At 32.9% G+C, this 18,598-nt stretch overlaps 2 protein-coding genes across 2 annotated transcripts; one reads left to right on the forward strand and one right to left on the reverse strand.

Moving 5' to 3' along the window:
• Nucleotides 1-852: 852 nt before the first annotated feature.
• On the reverse strand, nucleotides 853-5,175 carry LOC134257237 (contactin-associated protein 1-like). The gene is made up of 3 exons (XM_062739876.1): nucleotides 5,132-5,175; nucleotides 1,533-1,687; nucleotides 853-1,107 (listed from the first exon to the last, which is right to left on the reverse strand). Exons 1-3 carry the CDS (start codon nucleotides 5,160-5,162, stop codon nucleotides 853-855), a joined length of 441 nt encoding a protein of 146 aa, XP_062595860.1. The 5' UTR covers nucleotides 5,163-5,175.
• A 10,761-nt stretch (nucleotides 5,176-15,936) lies between these two features.
• LOC134257246 (small ribosomal subunit protein bS16m-like) lies at nucleotides 15,937-18,182 on the forward strand. The gene is made up of 2 exons (XM_062739890.1): nucleotides 15,937-16,219; nucleotides 17,791-18,182. The coding sequence occupies exons 1-2, from the start codon at nucleotides 15,970-15,972 to the stop codon at nucleotides 18,060-18,062; spliced, it is 522 nt and encodes a 173-aa protein (XP_062595874.1). The 5' UTR covers nucleotides 15,937-15,969; the 3' UTR covers nucleotides 18,063-18,182.
• Nucleotides 18,183-18,598: the final 416 nt, after the last annotated feature.

Below are 18,598 nucleotides of genomic sequence, written 5' to 3' on the forward strand. Positions count from 1 at the left end.
ACCTATACTCATCACTCAGTGGCAGTAAGGTATCTTTTTCGTGCCAGCATTTTTTGCGACACTGGACCTCGATATATACAGTCTTATCCGAAGGACCGGTCTTTATGTCCTACAGTGGGCGTCGAACTCACAATGAAAATATCAGCTCCTTACTCCGCGACTCTAGAGCAGACGCTCTACCACTGCGCCACAAGTACGATTTTTGTTACCGAGCATGCTGACTGACGTTTTTCATACTAATTGTTAGTCCATTATTTATACATGTAAACTGAATTGACGACGTATTTTCACGTTATTTCCCGATCATGACAAGGAGCACACGGTGGGTATGACCGGTAGGCAGGGGATGCTCAATCCTCCATGGCACCTGATCCCACCTCTGATGTATTAGAGGTCCGTGTTTGCTCTGCTCCTGTTTTGTATTGTTTTATGGACTTTGATATTGAATACTGTTCGTTATCTCCATATCCTTCATTCACTTAAAGTAACCTTCTGGGGGTATTTTTGAGAATTAGGTCAAAATTCGTTGTATTTTTCATAATGTCTCATTACATGTTCTTACAGAGTTATCTCTGATATGACCCAAATATGCTGATTATCTGCATTATGAGCAATGATAGAAAAATACATCAAATCAAGTTGACAAGTAACAAGCTTAATAATAAGGGTATTTTACAAACGCCGTAGTGCCCAACAATACTAGTATATTATGTACAAAAATTAAAAAAAAAAAATATCTCTCTGGAATTCTCCAGCTATGAGGAGTAACAGACGGACAGGCAGACAAACACCGGGTAAACTGATACATAGCTATCACTCGTCTCTGCAAATGACACTAAATATGGAACAGACTTAAACGACAAAATGAACTTTTCTTGGCATAAGTTTATGAAAAGATGACGAGAATTTTATTTGACCCAGAGTGGACATTAAAATATATACATGTATATGGTACTTTTGACGTACATTAGAAGAGCCATATTGCACTACCATCCAGGTAGATGCCGTGTTGCTGTATATGACCTGGTATTTCTTCACCCATTCCATTAACCCACCCATTCCTTTTGTCAGCACAGCTCTTATCGACATTTCTCTTCCGAAATCTACCTGTGAAACAAACATTATTGATATTATTCTCTCAGCATTTTGAATTGTAAGCAATATCAATGTAAAAGGTGTTATAATGAATAGTGAGGTCTAAAAAATCAATAAACAATACAACTCTGTTTAGAGGGCATAAAATAAGAACCCCTGGAAATTGGTGAGATCAGGGAGTACAAATCCCTTGTTGACCTCTCATATACTTCTCTAAGAATCGATCAAGGATAATTTTTCCATTCAATACAGGGGTCTCTTTGCAGGTGCGACCAGTCGACCGGAGATATTGTTTCCAGATTTTTCTTTTTTTGTTTGCCTTTTTCGGTATCTTCACTTTTTACATTTATTCAGACTGAACATTAATGCAGAATTAAAGTAATTAAAACTTTCACATAGAATTTTCATTTAATATGTCCGAAAAAAAAAACATGTACCTGTATCCAAGGATTGGCCTGTGATACCAGCGGACTCCATCCTTGTGCATTAGACAATCGGGCTTTTAGGGCGGGGTACTTGTAGCTGTAGATACTTGATGCTGTAAGTTTATCGTCTGTTACATTCTTTACTAAATAGCTGTCACATGCATGGACTAAAAAAATAATGAAGATATTTATTGAAGAAAACGAATCACGGGCAAACCTAACATAATAATCTACAATAACATATGATTTAACTTCATGCAGATTAGAATAACCCACAAATCGACTGCGCTAGGTGTTAACATTTCCAGACTTATTTGTATCTCAACAGCATACTATAAATATGATTTTTAAACCAAGAAAGGCAACTGACATATAACTTCATGTTACAGGAATTTCAACAAACTCATTTAAAATTAACATTTAAATTCTGTTTTTTGTTTTGTATTGTTTCAATTGCAAAAAAAAAACTTTACATGGCCTGGATATCAAGTATCTGAAACATAATCCTCCATCGTGTTCATGTTCTTCTTCACCCTATTACTATAGTCCTGCTGGACACCTTATTACAGTTGACGTAAAATAGTTAATAATGAAGACCTTAGATCACTTATTTTAGGTCCTAAATATAGGGAGCCCCAATCCTTCAACTGGCGTCGGATATTCATAAATATTATGGATTCTGTTGAAGATTACGCCAAACGATAGGCCAGATATGAAAAAGAAGACGTTGACACTTAGTCAGAATGAATTAAATGTATCTGGTACATGCTAAAATCACGTATCAACAGAGTGAGGGGCAATATGAAAACCATCTATCCATCTGTATTCAATAATCTAGAAATGAAAAAAGAATTAGATAGATTACATGATCAGTACATACTGGTCCCTGCCGACAAAACGGTTAACAACAATGTCTTCGTTTGTAAGGCTCATTATATAAATTGTATTTAGAAGAACTTGGATTTAATGCTACAAGTGGTAATCCAACTTATACTCATAGTTCCCTTTCTAAGAAAGACATTCTTCAAAATCATACGAGGGCTGTTCAATAAATAATGTCCTGAACTGTATGACATACAATACAGATATCATATGACATTAAGCTTGACTTTTTCGCATTATTGAATCTTTAATGAATCTGCCATTTTCCGGTATACTTATACCAAAATGAGTTCTAAAATCAGAAATTGGATAAAAAAAATTACGTTCATGTGTTTTAATTAAAAGAGAATATAAAGTTAAACCATTAAGACTAAATCATAGAAAAGCGTCTTTTGCTTCTTTCCGAGCACCGAGGACATTATTTATTGAACAGCCCTCGTATGTCAGTTTTGAATATTTTTAATATCCAGAGGAATCAAAATAATTTTGACCTACCGTATATATGTTTGAACCAATGTATGTTTTATTGACAAATACAGAATCCTTAAAAAAAAAGATATAATGAATCCTTACAAACAAAGATACATTGCAGGTTCCAGTAAATGTTCAATCAAGCCTCTTTCTTTACTCTTCACTAAGATATTGACAGTAGTGAAGTGAAGGAAAAACTTCAAGAGTACTATGCAACAATATTCAAGCAGCGGTGTAAATCAGATATGGATACTCAAAAATTCCAAAGAACTTTTGGACCATTTGAAATCACAAGATTTTACCAAATTCAACAGCTTAAAAACTTAGTACGACTTTTCAACTTTATACACAACCATTCCCCACAACAAATTAAAGTCCGGGCTTTTTTTATACCATTGACAGCTGCTTTTTCAATAAAAATGGAACTCGTAAATTTACTTACTTGGTCATTTGCAAAATTATTTTGTGAAAAAAATTCTGATTGCACACACAAGTAATCTGAAGATTACATCAAAAAGATGCTTCAGTTTTTGATTGACAATATCTATGTGGTTTTTGGAGACCAGGTCTTCCAACAGTCTGTTGAAATTTGCATGGTTACCAATTGCTCTCAGTTATTAGCAGACCTATTTTCGTATTCATATTAAGCAGAATTTGTGCAAAATCTTATGCATGAAAAGAAGAAAACACTTGCAGTGGGCTTCACCTCAACATTTATAGATATATCGACGACGTATTGTCAATTAACAATGGTTATTTCCATTCCTATGTCGAAACGATATATTCTGGAGAGCTTCTTGAGATAAAAGATACCAAAGAGTCTGACACATCTAATTCATACTTGGATATTTTACTTGAAAAAGACGTTCATGTTAATCTGAAAACCAAGCTCTATGATAAACGTGATGACTTTAACTTTTCAATCGCCAACTTATGCCGCAATATACCATCATCACCTGTATATATATATATATATATATATATATATATATATATATATATATATATATATATATATATATATATATATATATATATATATATATATATATATATACGGCGTTTATATATCTCAGTTGATTCAATACGCAAGAGCATGCTCTACGTATGAACAATTTCTAAAACGAGGTAAATCATTGACAATTAGACAAATTGATGAAACAAGAATATCAGCATTCTCGTTTAAAGTCATCATTTCGTAAATTCTTTGGTCGATACAATGACATTGTCAGCAAATACAATTTATCATTGAGTCAAATGATGACTGATGTTTTTCATACTAATTGTTAGTCCATTTTTTATACACTGAATTGACGTCCGATTTTTCCGTTATTTCCCGATCATGACAAGGAGCACATGGCGGGCGTGACCGGTCAGCAGGGTATGCTCACTCCCCATGGCACTCTATCCCACCTCTGATGTTTTAGTGGTCCGGAAGTATGGCCTTAGACTTAAGTACCCTTCATGTTAACCCCCAGGGATGTACGAAAGCTTTATAGGTATTGTCATTGAGAAACTATTGTAGAGTTTTAATCGTATATGAAAAATACTTTTAAACTAGACAGATGATGTTGTAGATAAGCACAAAATATTTGATATACGAATTTGGTAATAATTTACATGACAAAAAATATTTCTTTTGTATACCCAGCTTCTGAATCACAGACGATAGAATTACAACGAATAATTCACGCGAGGTGAACTCCAAACAGACAATGTGTGCATTTTATAAATAAAAAAAAGTTGAAGATTTTACTTTTTCCTCCAAAAAAATAATTTAAACGAAGCAAATTTCACTCAGTAAAATATAATGGTTTGCTCTTAAATTTGGATAATCAAGGCGTTTATGTTTACTGATTTCGATATATAATATTATATTCATTCGTGTTCTTTTCTTATCATTTAAAAAAGTCATTTTAGACGGCAATATACATGTAAAAAGATAAAGGATTCGTCGGATTTTCCTTTTTTGCGGGGGAGATGGGGTGAATTTGTTTTATTAATTTGGTTTAGATATTTTTGTTCCTTACACTTGCTTCCAAAAAATACTCGTTCAATTCTAATTTAATTATATGTTTGAAATACAAAGATGATTCTTCACTGTTCAGCTAACAGTCACGAGATATACATGACTAAATAAATCTAGGAGACACGTTACTTGAAGCAAAAAAGAGCATTTCTAGATACTAGTATATCCATTTGCTGCAAAAATAATTTTCATTACAACATGTACAAAATTCAAAATTAAAGTATCTTACCTTTTTCGGGCGTAGAATTTCCAACAGTCATCCAGATAAGTAAATGTAACGTTGAACGCAGCATGACAGAATTCTCATAGGTGGTTTTAGTTATATTATTCACGCCAGACGCCTTTGGGTGTAGAAGGTAGTTCTATATAGACTCATTATATGTCACCAAGGGATGAGCGAAAATCAATGTGAAACGGCGTCATCAGTAATGTAACATTTTACATTATGCAAACAGACCCCTCACGAGATCTGAAATCTCCATATATAAATATATTTTACGATTTTAAATGCATTGGATTTTCTAATAATTTGAATTTGATTTTAATGTTTATGCACAATGGGTTTGTGACAAATTGCATGACATTATTTGCATTATTTCTTATAAAACATTTAATTGCATTGTTTCAAACAATGGGTAAACCATGTTTTTCATCATGAACCTCTGTTGTATTCACCTGTCACTTCAGCAAATCATATTGATTACTTCTCGTACACATTGCATTCAAATTCTACATTTTATATCTTTTATATGAAAAGAAAAAAAAAGGAAAAAGATACTGCGAGTAAAAACATATTAATATAGGAGTTAATCATAAGAAATACAAAAGCTTTTTTACGGTACTTGCGCATTTTGTTTGATTCTCTCAAACTCCTTTATCGACTTTACCGTCTTATCCTTGACTTTTTAATGAGATCTTGTCTCAAGAGAAGTTCATTTCATTCTATGTATTGTAAAAAAGGGGAAGGATTCCTTTTATTTATACAAGGTCGTGTACTTTAATTTATATGAGGTTCATTCCGACATAATCCTCATTGTGATGTGTTCAGATCTTTGTACAGTGACCATTAGAATTTCGGAGCGTAGCGAATTTGATCTGATTTTCATCAGATCGGAAAAACGTAAGCCAAAATACGACCTAATGATAGGTCATATTTGCTAACTAGGTCCTTGTAACGACCATAGAATTTATGCCGATTTTCTGTTTATAAACAAGCCTGTTGAAATCCCTGTAACATCAACTTATCTGACAGCAGCCCGTGTCGTCTTAAAAGTTGTCCAGTTTTTGACGAGCATATATCAACAGTTCTTTAACATAAAAATATTTTTTCATTTTTAGTACATTTACTTTTTTTTTAATGTAACACCTAGCTGTATACTTTCGAAAATACTTCATTTAGACATTAAATATTTCAGTTTTAAATTAAAATTGAAACCCCTTGAAAAAATATACAGGGTTTGCAATGGCAGGTTATACCCGTATGATATGTTTAACATTTTTTTCTTTCTCCTTTTTGATTGTTTCATCCCAGCACAAACTAACAAGAGTAGTTACCGTTTTCACCACTTCAATTGTGAAATCTGCCTTTGATATCAACTCCTCTGGGTTGTAGTAAATGACAAAAAAATTGAAAATATTATCAATGATAATGATTTAGGATAGTCAGGGTTGGCAATTATTGCCTGTAGAATTCCGTCTTGATTGTTAGAACTTCGACACTGAATCAATGTAAAAGAAAAGAACATTTTGATAATTTGTATTGATAATTGAGAAAAATTGTTTATTGATTTTTGGGCAACAACGACCCGTGTATTAATGAGACTGTCAATAAAACATAAGTTTTTTGGAAATCGGGCACCAAGCACCCAAAACTTGTTTGTTTAAATTCTCCATTATTAGAAGAAGATAAAAAATAGTTTTATATACAATTATAAAATTGTTCAAGTTTTTCAAGAATGTCTTAAAAAATATTTTTAAGTCGTAACGTCATTTTTTTTTCAATCGGTATCTTTCAAGAACCTGCAAGTCTTCCCTTACTCATTGTCATTCATTCACTGAGTACACCTTCCGTAGACTACAGTATACGAGGAGAATTGTGAATAAAAAAAACTAGGGACAGCCGTTCCATGTGGATGTAATGACAATGTCGATAGTGTTGGAAATCTTTCCAGTGATCGAGCCCACAGTGTAACCATGTTAATTACGAGGGCTGTTCAATAAATAATGTCCTGAGGTGTATGACATACAATACAAATACCATATAACATTAAGCTTGACTTTCTCTCATTATTAAATCTTTAATGAATTTATAACAGTTTATGTTACCACTTTTCATCACATAGTTTCATTGTGAGAAGCTGGAAAACAAGGGCTATTCGAGACACTGCATTATAAATGAATGGTAAAGAATCAGAAAACTAGAGTGAAAATAAAAGCTTCATTAAAGCTTGCTGTAAAACTTGTTAAAAATCCCAAAGAAATATTCACTGAAATATGTGACATTTACAGCACCCAATGCCTGTTTTATAGACAAATGAGCAGGTGGATTTCAATGATAAAAAAATATATAGTAATGGGAATCAAAAATGGGTACCGTCCTTGCCAACAAAAAAATATAACAACTTATTTTCTGTTTGCCAAATTTCAGCAAATAATATTTGATGATGTATGATTGACTTTAAGACACATAGCAAATTTGATAGACATCATTTCGGGAGTAGTTTACACTGTTTTTAAAAATCGTTTGAAGGTAAAAAAGTTTAGTACTCAAAGGTATTATTTTGAAAAATTAGTTAAAAGGACAGCGAGTACAAATGTCTTAACAATTGTTTTAAAATATCAGTAATTGTAGTTATCCACGTTTGTTTGATATTCAAACAGATATTGAAACTGAATCTATTGCTTAAAACCCTCAAAACAAAATTTACCATAAGATGTACTTGATAAAAACAGCGAAGGTCTGACAGGAGCAAAGGATTACAAGAGCACAAAGACAGATTTATATGCAATTTTCTTAAATATTAGTGGTATTGTTGTTCAAATTCATATTCGGGGAGACAGTTTAATTTCGTGAGGAGTCTAGAAAGCAAATTTTTTGCCAAAAAATCGAAAGCTTTATTAGAGGAAGGACCCAGAATCAGGAATCCACTACATTAAATTTCTTCATGACAGCGTCCAAACCCGCACGCCCTGAAGAGTAAAGGGGTTTTCGGGATAAACAGAAAGTTAATGTTTTTTCACATTAACATTATTCGCCAGATCTTTGACCTTCTGACTTGTTTCTATTTCCAAACTTGAAAAAAACACATTTCAGAAGGAAGAAACAAGTCCAGGAAATCATTGGATCTGCCATTTTCCAGTATACTATGGGTCATACCCAAAAATGAGTTCTAAAAACAATCAGAAATTGGATAAAAAATGTTACGGATATGTGTTTTAATTAAAAGAGATTAATAAGTTAAATAATGAAGATACGTAACCGTAGTCATTGGCATCGGTCTTACAATCAATTTAATTAAAATCAGACTTAAAAGTCTTATTTTGATTAGATTAGTCATACAATAAACCTTTAATACACGAAGTCTCTTTTGATTCATTACTACCTTTTAAAGTAAATCAACAGTTTGGTATACATCATATTCGCACCAAACTTTTCTCTGTCTCTTTGAAACTTTAAAAAAATCTTCTTGAAAGGGTCAAGGAAAGTCCAATTCTTTTTTCTTCCTCGATACCAGAATATAGGCTCGGAACTTTGATTATGGATATTGCAAATCATAAGATTTTTTTTAAATCTGAAACATAATCCTCCATCGTGTTCATGGTTTCTTCACCCTATATCCTATAGTTTTGTTACTTGTGACGTAACTTATAAGGACCTTAGTTCATTGATTTTAATAGGTCCTAAAATAAAGAAACCTCTATCCTTCAACTGGAGTCGGAATTTCATTTAATATTATGGATTCTGTAGAAGTGTACAGACATGAAACAGAATATCTTGACACTTCGTTAGAATGGATTAAATATAATTATCATAAATGCATATTAAAATGGCGCATTTAAAGATTGAGGGGCCATATGAAAACCATCTATCCTTCTGTATTCAATAATCAAGAAGTGAAAAAAAAATTATATAGATTACATGATCAGATCGCTGCGGACATTAAGCAAGTAACAGCATTGTATTTGTTTGTAAGGCTCATTATATAAAATGTATTTCAGAATATCTATGATTTAATTCTACAATTTATAATCCAACATAATACACCCATGGTTCCCTTTCTTAGGAGGAAATTCTTCAAAATCGATATCATTTGTCAGTCTTGCATATTTTTAGTATTTCAAACAAAGTGATTCTGAATTACCATATCTTTATTGGATTCATAAAATCCTTAAAAATAAAGATGCGCGTACTTCTCACTGAGATATTGACAGTAGTGAATGAGAAACTTCAAGCCTTAGAGTACTGTGCAACAATATACTGGAGAAGTGGTAAAATCAGGTCATGGATACATAAAAATTCCAAGAAACTTTTGCAAAATTTAAAGTCACAAGATTTTATCGAAATACAGCTTAGAAACTTACGACATTTCAACTTAATACACAACCATTCGCCACGATAAATTAAAGTCCAGACTTTTTTTTTTATATCATTGGCAGCTGTTTTTTTTTCAATACCCTCAATAGTCATTTGCAAAATTATTTTGTTAAAAAACATTCTGATTGTACACACAAGTACTCTGAAGTTGACATCAAAAAGATGCTTGCGTTTCTGATTGACAATTATCTATGTCGTTTTCGGAGACCAGGTTTTCCAACAATATATATATATATTGGAAATCCCATCGGCACCAATTGCGCCCCGTTATAAGCAGACCTATTTTTGTATTCATATATGAAGCAATTTTTTTTTCCAAAAACTTATACGTGAAAAGAAAACATACATTTTGGCTTTCAGCTCGACATTAAGATAATATATCACCGACGTTTATTAACAATGGTAACTTCCATTCTTATGTCGATACGATATGGCCCGGTGAGCTTGAGATAAAAGATAAGATACTTCAGAGTCTGACACATTTGTTTCATATTAAGATATCTTACTTGAAAAAGGCGTTAATGGTAATCTAACAACCAAGCTTTATGATTAAAGTGATGACTTTATAACTTTTCAATCGTCTACTTCCCTTACTTAGGCAGCAATATGTCTTTATCACCTGCATACGGGGTATTTCTGTCAGTTGATTCTTCATGCAAGAGCATGATGCACATGTGTACAATTTCTATAATTGACAAAGAAGTTGCTGAAAATGGTAATATTTTCGTTTGAACGGAAAGTTTAATAATTGGGTGTTTCTTATCAATGACACACCTATTCCAAGAAAGAAATATTCGTCGTTTTTACTTAGGCCACCCTGGCAATCTTTTCGATCAGCAACATGAATTTCACTGAAATGGAGATTGTAAAGTTAAAAGAACAAGCAAATTCAAAGAATTGTGGTCCCCCGCTTTCGGTGTCTTTGTGGGTGAGATGTCATTTTTTATGATATATTGTCTCAAATATGAACGCCCTATCATATGTCATTTAGAAATTTAAAAATCAATCCTGAAGGTCAAGGTCAATAGATCACAAATCAAAGCATGCTTGGAAATATCTTGTCACAGGTAATGCACATGTCAAATATGAAAGCCATATCTCTTCTCAATATAAGGAACAAGATGTGTTTGTGAAACACTGAGGACCCCTGATGGCAACATAGCGAAGATTAAACTTTTCTGAAATGCAAAATAAATATATTATTACCCAAAATTTTTTTATTAAAAGTAGGTCAAACTCCAAGGTCAAGGTCATTCTGGAAATCCAGTAAAAGGTCCTGTCGCACGGATTAAATATGTGAAACAGGAAAGCCTTAGCCCTAACCCTTTAAAAGTTATGGTCAAGGTTTGTTTTTTAAAAGGAAGTTAACTCCAAGGTCAAGGTCAAAGTTCTTTGTATCCAATGAAGGGTCTTCTCACAAGAATTACATATGTGAAGTATGAAAGCCCTATCCCTTACCATTTAAAAGTTATAGCCAAGGTTAAAGGTTTTTCACAAGTACAGAAATCTCCAAGGTCAAGGTCAATAGATTAAGGTTGTTGGTATCCAATGGAAGGCTTTGTCACAAGGAATGCATAAGTGAAATATAAAAGTCCTAGTATCTACCATTCAAAAGTTATGGCCAAAGTAAAAGTTGGGAATTTTTGTGTAAAAGTGGGTCAAACTCCAAGGTCAAGGTCAAATTTGGTGGTACCCAAAGAAAGGTCTTGTCACAAAGAATACACATGGGAAATATTAAAGTCATAGCTCCACTTCATCAAAAGTTATGGGCAAGGTTAAAGTTTTTGTGACGGACGGACAGACTGACGGACAGACGGAGAGACGGACAGACGAATAAGATTTAATGTCCCCTCGCTTTCGCGAAAGCGGGGGAAAAAAGGTAATACTGAGATAATTCAATGCGCAATGAAGCGCATTGAAGTGGATCGATGTCACTTGCACGGGTTATTGATTGATTGTTGTTTAAAGGCAGAGATTTTAAGCACGTCCCTCTCGAGAATTTTTCACTCATAATGAGACGCCACCACTTGTCGGTGGAAGAGCTACAAATTTTTGTTCTATACTCGGCACTCAGGGCCATTGAGCAGTAAAAGATCTTTTTCGTGCCAACACCTACTGCGACACGAGACCTCGCCTTATACGATCGACTCCTTACTTCGAGACACTAGAGAAGACGTTGTTACCACTGTGCCACTTGCACGCGGGCGACTTGAACTAGCTAAGAGGAAAGTAAAAAAAAGAAGATTTTTTTAATTATAAAAGTATATAGGGCCCTGATAGTAGCTTCTATTCTTGAAAAGAAGACACAGCATAGTGTAACATCTCTTTCAATGCAAATAATCAAGTTTAAGGAGGAAGGCCACACCAATTTTTATGTTATTGATCTCTGGGTCAACCTTTTTAAACAATGGTTTCAGCATTGAAAGGCCGACATTAGCTCTTAATTATTTTATATGAATTTTTTTGTATTTTTTCAAAGAAAATTAAAAAAATTATTTACATAAAAATTTCAAAAAAAAAAAGCTTTCTTGTAAAAATTTTGCTGTGAATGAATGCATCACATGAATATGTAAAGAAGAGCCCTATTATGGAATGCCATATACGACAGCCAACTGCTGATTGCTTACTGCCAACTGCCACACATATTTGAATAAATTTTATTTTAATATTAATATTTATGTAATTAAAAAAAAATGGCGTGGATCTATAGACCATTTCACCAAGAGGGTCACTCTGGTAAAAAAAAATCCAGCCCAGAAATTTCTTGACAAGAAAAAAATACGTAAAGTCCTTTCCTAAATGTGAAAATTTATTTCGGCCGTCCACATTTTCGGTTGGGGAGGGGGAGGGGTCTAAGGTCCCTTTCATTTGATTTATTTTATAAATAACTTTTAGTTGGTTTAGTTTGCGCATTAAATAACATTACAAATTTCAGAGGGGCATTCTGGAGCCCTCTCTCTAGATCTATGCATGTAAAACATATTTTATTTGTACAAACAAAGAGATATAAATGTTTGAACGGCGTTTTCTAAGTGGAGGGTCCAAGGTCAGTTATACCAGTGTTTCGTTTAGTTTATTTAACGTATGACTGCATGTACAAATTTTAACCCCCCCCACCCACCCCCCAGATCTATGCGTGTGAAACATTATAACACACAGAGATATACATGTACATCTTTAATTTGAGGAAATTTTTAACTATATATAGAATATAATGGAAAACGGAAATTAATTTTCAAAACATCTTTCTCTGCGAAACGACAAATCTTTTTTATTATTATTATTCTCTCTTCAGAGGTTTTGTTGTCTCCGGGGGAGGGGGGGGGCTTCTTTAAAGATTAAAAGCAGAAAATGAGCATTTTATTACCTATTTCAAATAGGAAAACAAATAAAAAAATAAACAATGTACTTTATTAACCGCACATATTGAATATTACATAAGATAAAACATATTGGTCATTTTATTCAATTCAATTTTACCAAGGTGACCCCCTTGGAAAAAATATCCTGGATCCGAGCCTTTTTTTCCCTTTGTTTTTGTGAAAATTCATATAAATATCAATACAAATATAAAATTTATTCAAATATGTGTGGCAGTTGGCAGTAAGCAGCTGACAGTTGGCAGTAAGCAGTCAGCAGTTGGCAGTAAGCAGTTGGCTGTCGTATATGGCATTCCATACCCTATAGATATTAAAATTTTTTAAGTAAAAAAATATTTATGAAAAAAAACGCACATAATTTGTGAATATTTTTATACCCCCCGCTTGAAAAGTGGGAGGGTATATAGTAATCGGTATTTTTTAAACTTGTGGTTAGAATTTTCTTAAAACCAGTCACAACTGGGAGAACATGTTCGTTAATCATATTCATAAAAGAAATTTTAGAGAAAATAATTTTTTTTTTTAATTTTGGCCAATCCCGATCAAAATTAAACCGATCCCAACCATAATTGTACAACAAGGTTAGCTTTTTTAAAAAAGCTGAGAGTCAGCCACTGGAATACAGAAAGTTTCTTTCTTGTTTTGTAATGGTTTATGATTTGATCTATCCATCATGTTGTGTTCCTTTTAAAAATGTAATAAATGCCATTGTAAGAAAAGTTAAATTCTTGTAATCCTTTTCTTATTTGTAACATAATAGGCCTACTGTACATAAATGATAAAGCATAGAATATTTTTTTTAATTCTGCATCGTGATCATTACAATGATCTCCAATAAATTCTCTTCGGCGCAGACATCAGAGAAAGTTCATCTTATACCGGTAAATGAACAAAAGCCACCATGACAACTAAGATCACGTTAAATTCTATAAAAATGATATAGATTATGATGAATAAAAGGAAGGTAGACTTTGTGTTAGATTGTTTTTAAATATTATTACATAACAGTTTTCATTTGTGCATTTCGAGGCAATACATGATGTGGAAGGGGGGGGGGGGAGGGAGGGGGCATACTGCATGTACATATTTAATTCCATTTCTAAGTTTAAGCATCTATTTTAGTGTTATTAGGAAAGAAAAGAATTGCTTCCAAAAAAAGTAATGAACGCCACGGAAAACAATTTAAAATGGAAATTCAAAATATTTTTATACATGCAGTACGCGTACGTATACATGTACACAAAATGTCTTTGATGATGTCTACCATCATAGCAAAACTATAGATTAAAAAACTGGAATCCATCCCCACCCCCTCTCATTTCATTGTCGGGGGGGGGGGGTTGACCCTGTCTATAAATCAGCACAGTTCTCTCAGCTATCGCATTTCCACTGTGGTCATTTTCTCACATGTAGGTGCGGTTCACGTGCACAGGCGACACTTACACGTCTATCATCATGTAAATTATAAGAATTTGCTGTCTTACAGTGGTCTTCTGATGTTTTCATAACTTCCATCATTAGAGTGAAAAGAAATTGATCTTTCTTCCTTTTTTTGTACTATTTTGGGACCTTTGTGGCAAGAGGATTGTTGTGTGAATTCCGACCCGTACATGTCTTATGCAAGGTATTGAATATTGGTCGAGGGAGTCTTGCATCAAGCATCCAGAGGAATACACAATTTAAATCTTCGGCTTGCAATGGCGATTGGGGGAATAAATGTACTTATCTTCTATTAGAAGCAATGAAATATTTTCACAGTATTATTTAAAAACTGACAAATATCCCTTTTAGAGGCTGAACAGTCTATGTCATTCATTTTCGCCGAGAACGACTAAGAACGATCGAGGTCGTGATCGAGTGTGCGTGAAGAAGCACGCCCTCGGGTTGGAGAAAATTGTGCAAATCTTTTTCCCAGAATTCTGATTAACGCAAGCGCACTTGCAGTTTCATCCCAACGTAACTAGTCAGCCCGGGGGCTGACTAATTATTGGAAATAAATAATATTTCCCCAAGAACACTAGTCTGATTGGGTAACAGCATTGTCTTTGTTTGTGCTCATTATAAATAATGTATTTCAGAATATCTATGTAATAAGGGTTAAAACATTATTGAACTTGACAATAAAATAGATTTCTTCATTGTAAATACATAAAGAGGCAATAAATTAGTATTTTATTCATTTTGTGTTAATTTTGATCGCTTTAGGTCCAAATATTAAAAATTCCTCTAAAATTTCTCAATTTCGTTTCAATTTCCTTTTAAAATATGATTGACAAACATGTTCTCCTTGGTTGTGACTAGTTTCGTGGTGTTTATAACCATAGGTTTAAAAAATATTCACAAATAATATCTTTTATTTTCATAAATAATTTTTTATAAAAAGAATTAAAAAGTCTAACAAGCCTTTCTTTACATAGTATATTAGATATTCATATGATGCATTCATTTACAGCAAACTTTTAACTCGGAAAAAAAAAAACAACTTATTTGGATGTAAATAATTTTTTTCATTTTCTTTGAAAAAATACAAAAAAATTAATAAAAAATAATTAAGAGCTTATATTGGCCTTTCAATGCTGAAACCATTGTTTAAAAAGGATGACTCAAAGATCTATAAAATAAAAAGTTGGTGTGGCATTCCACCTTTATGTTTTCATCATTCGAATAACGCAAAGAACGAACTAATGCTAAAAAAATCCAATACGAAACAGTATATGAATGATATAATTAGGAGGTTGGAAACATTTTAATAAATATTTTAAGGATAAAGGTAAATCTACTCACTTTCTTTATGTATCAATTTGTTTCAAATATCAATAAACTCAAATTTTTAACTTGATACTTTTTATCCCGAATCGATAATACCCAGATCGAATTGCAATTCTTACGCCAGAGTTTCCTCTGATTTCTGAATACGTTTATTATTTTTTTTTAATTATCCAATAAAGAATAACTATGAAAAGAATGAGCACCATATTTTTGCAGTCTTTATACTAAAGAATGATTGTATAAGAAAGAAATATACATAATGTACGATAATATTTCGTGTCAAATACCTTCTTAGTTCAAGTATTTGTTCCATTGTATTTTTAGATGAAGCCCTATCCAGGAGCAAAGCTTGTGGTCAGAATGGCGCGCTATGGTTGTACCAATCGTCCTTTCTACCATATAGTTGTTACCTGGAACAGATATCCACGAGACAAAAAAATTAAGGAACAGATTGGCTTCTATGACCGAATACCCAACTTAAACGGAGAGCAGGTGCTCGGACTGAATCTGGATAGAGTTCGTCATTATTTTAAGTTTGGAGCAGAATTTTCCAGGCCTGTACTCCAGCTTTTAGGTATAAATTAAGCTAAAAAATAACACTGTGCGGAAAATTAAAGCTGGCCTCTTACTAGCTGCAGAACTGTAGCTCTCTGCTTTAGAAAATTCTGATAGATAAAGCAGAGATCTACAAATCCAAGCATTATTAAAACCTTCAATTTACGCTACTACTTTTTTGTCGCTCACTTGGGATAATATTTCTAGTATTTTTAGCTCCGAATTTACTCAAGCAGAGAGCTACAGTTCTGCAGCTACCCTGGGACTGTATCTGAAAAATACTTTTTATCCAAGCTTTTTTACAATTAATTTTTGATATGTCAAAATTAAAAATTAACATACCGAAACTTATACCTTGGCCTTAATGATGTTTTACACTATGAATGGATATATTATGTATGTTACGATTTTGGTTGTGTGAATTTAAAAAAAAAAAATTCCACAAAAATTTATTTAATGTTTAAATAATGTAAACCATGTTTGCAAGTGGTTAAATTTTGAAGCTGTTTGCCACAGAAACTTAGTAAAATTGAAGCAAATTTACCATTGAAACTTAAACATTGTTGAAATCACAGGCACTTAACCCTATTGTATAATAATAATAAAAGGTATCCAACTCCAAATTACCCTGGACATGGGGTATCCCCTCCGAAGAATCACACTCATTTACACTTTCAGAGGAAATGCTTGGGAAAACTATTTATTACCAATTTGTCTTCTATGATAATTTATAATACAAACATATATGGCTTTCTTGTCTTTATTTTCTTTAATCTCTGTAAACAGTATCAAAATTCTTCTCGCGGAATGGAAAAGTGGAATCACCCAATGAAAAGTGTTTATTTCATTTCATGTATCACTATCAGTATAAAGCCATGCAAAATAAAATAAAAGCTGTAACTTTAAAAGAAATAATATTGTCACATTATCAGGTAAATTGTTGGATGTCAAGATTTAATGCTTTTGATTTTTCTATTAGGCCAAACAAAAAAAAGGTGAGGTTCCGGTTACACCTCCAAAAAAATTAGGATAGGTAGGTAGGGATTTTTTTTTTTTTTTTTCCAAAATGATATTTTTAATTTTTCTTCATAATACCTATCACTGCTTTGCAGGTGGCATTTAGATATGGCATAATTATATACTAGTCAACATTGGTGGGTGCCTAGTTATGAAAATCAACCACCCCCTCCTTCAGTCATTATTCTATGGGGGGTCATTATTCGTCTTTACACCAGCTGAACAGCTGAAACAAAAACTAATACCAGGAACCAATGACGGAAAGAGAGGAAGTTCTGGAAAAAAATATGGAAATTGCCAAAAAAAAGTTTAGGTTCGGGGGTGAAAAATTATGGAAGGTAGGGTAACCGGAACCACACATATTTTTTTATATGGCCTTAGACACAGAGTACATGTAGGCCTATGTCCTAATTTGAGGCTGTGCAGAGTGGTCATTCTATAACATGTGGAAACATTGATATTGTATTCAAAGATAATCTAGATTTTTGATAATTTAATCTGTAGATAGAAAAAGTTGATCCTTCAACTTTTTCAGAACACCTTGTAAATGTATTGTTTCTGGGGTTTTTTTAGGAATTGTGGGATATTTCCCCATTCATCCATACACTCTGCTTGAGGCCAAAAGAATAACTCGCCGTCGGGAAGAACTACAAAAGAAAGTTTTAGCTTTGCACAGTGAACAAAAAACTGACCAATCAGATGAGGAAGTGGATAAAGAATGTTTAGACATTGACAAATCAGATAAGATGGATACTGACATTGTGCCTACATCAACCAATCAGAATTTAGAAACATTATCAGAATCATTAAGCAAAGCAAAAAAATTGTCTGTATTAAAAGTGTAATAAAAAAATACTCTTGTTGTTAGTTTCCTGCCTTAAGGTGCATTATATATTCAAATATATTTAGAGGCATCATTTTAAATTCAGTCACTCTTTACCCTGCAAAATCAAGAATTACAACGATGAACTAGTTTTAATAATGGAAGATGTAATACTATAAGATCTTTTGAAACACAATTTATCTGTTTTAAGTGATTTTGACATCTGCATTTTCAGTTCTGTGTCAATTTGTCTTTTCTAATTTTCTTTTCTGACTAGTAATCTATATAGGCCTTTCAACTGCCGCTAGAGTTCGCTGTTATGAACGATAACTCATTGCGGAAACGTGTTTAGAACAGGTCCGAGGTATCTAACTGTTTATACGCAAGTCAGTTTTTAGCATTTTTCAAGTGTTTCTTTGCTGTCAGTAGAATCCAGTGGTATTAAAATTTAGCTATAATGTTAAACTGTATAGTTGCAGACACCATTTAATTACATAAAAGTAAAATTTTTAATTAAAATAAAAAGTGAAATCTACCCTCCTTCTTAATTCTAACTGA

The sequence above is a fragment of the Saccostrea cucullata genome, unplaced genomic scaffold, assembly GCF_032062105.1.
Source record: "Saccostrea cucullata isolate Sc308-1 unplaced genomic scaffold, CSIRO_AGI_Scuc_v1 ctg830, whole genome shotgun sequence".
In the NCBI taxonomy this organism is placed as follows: Eukaryota; Metazoa; Mollusca; class Bivalvia; order Ostreida; family Ostreidae; genus Saccostrea; species Saccostrea cuccullata.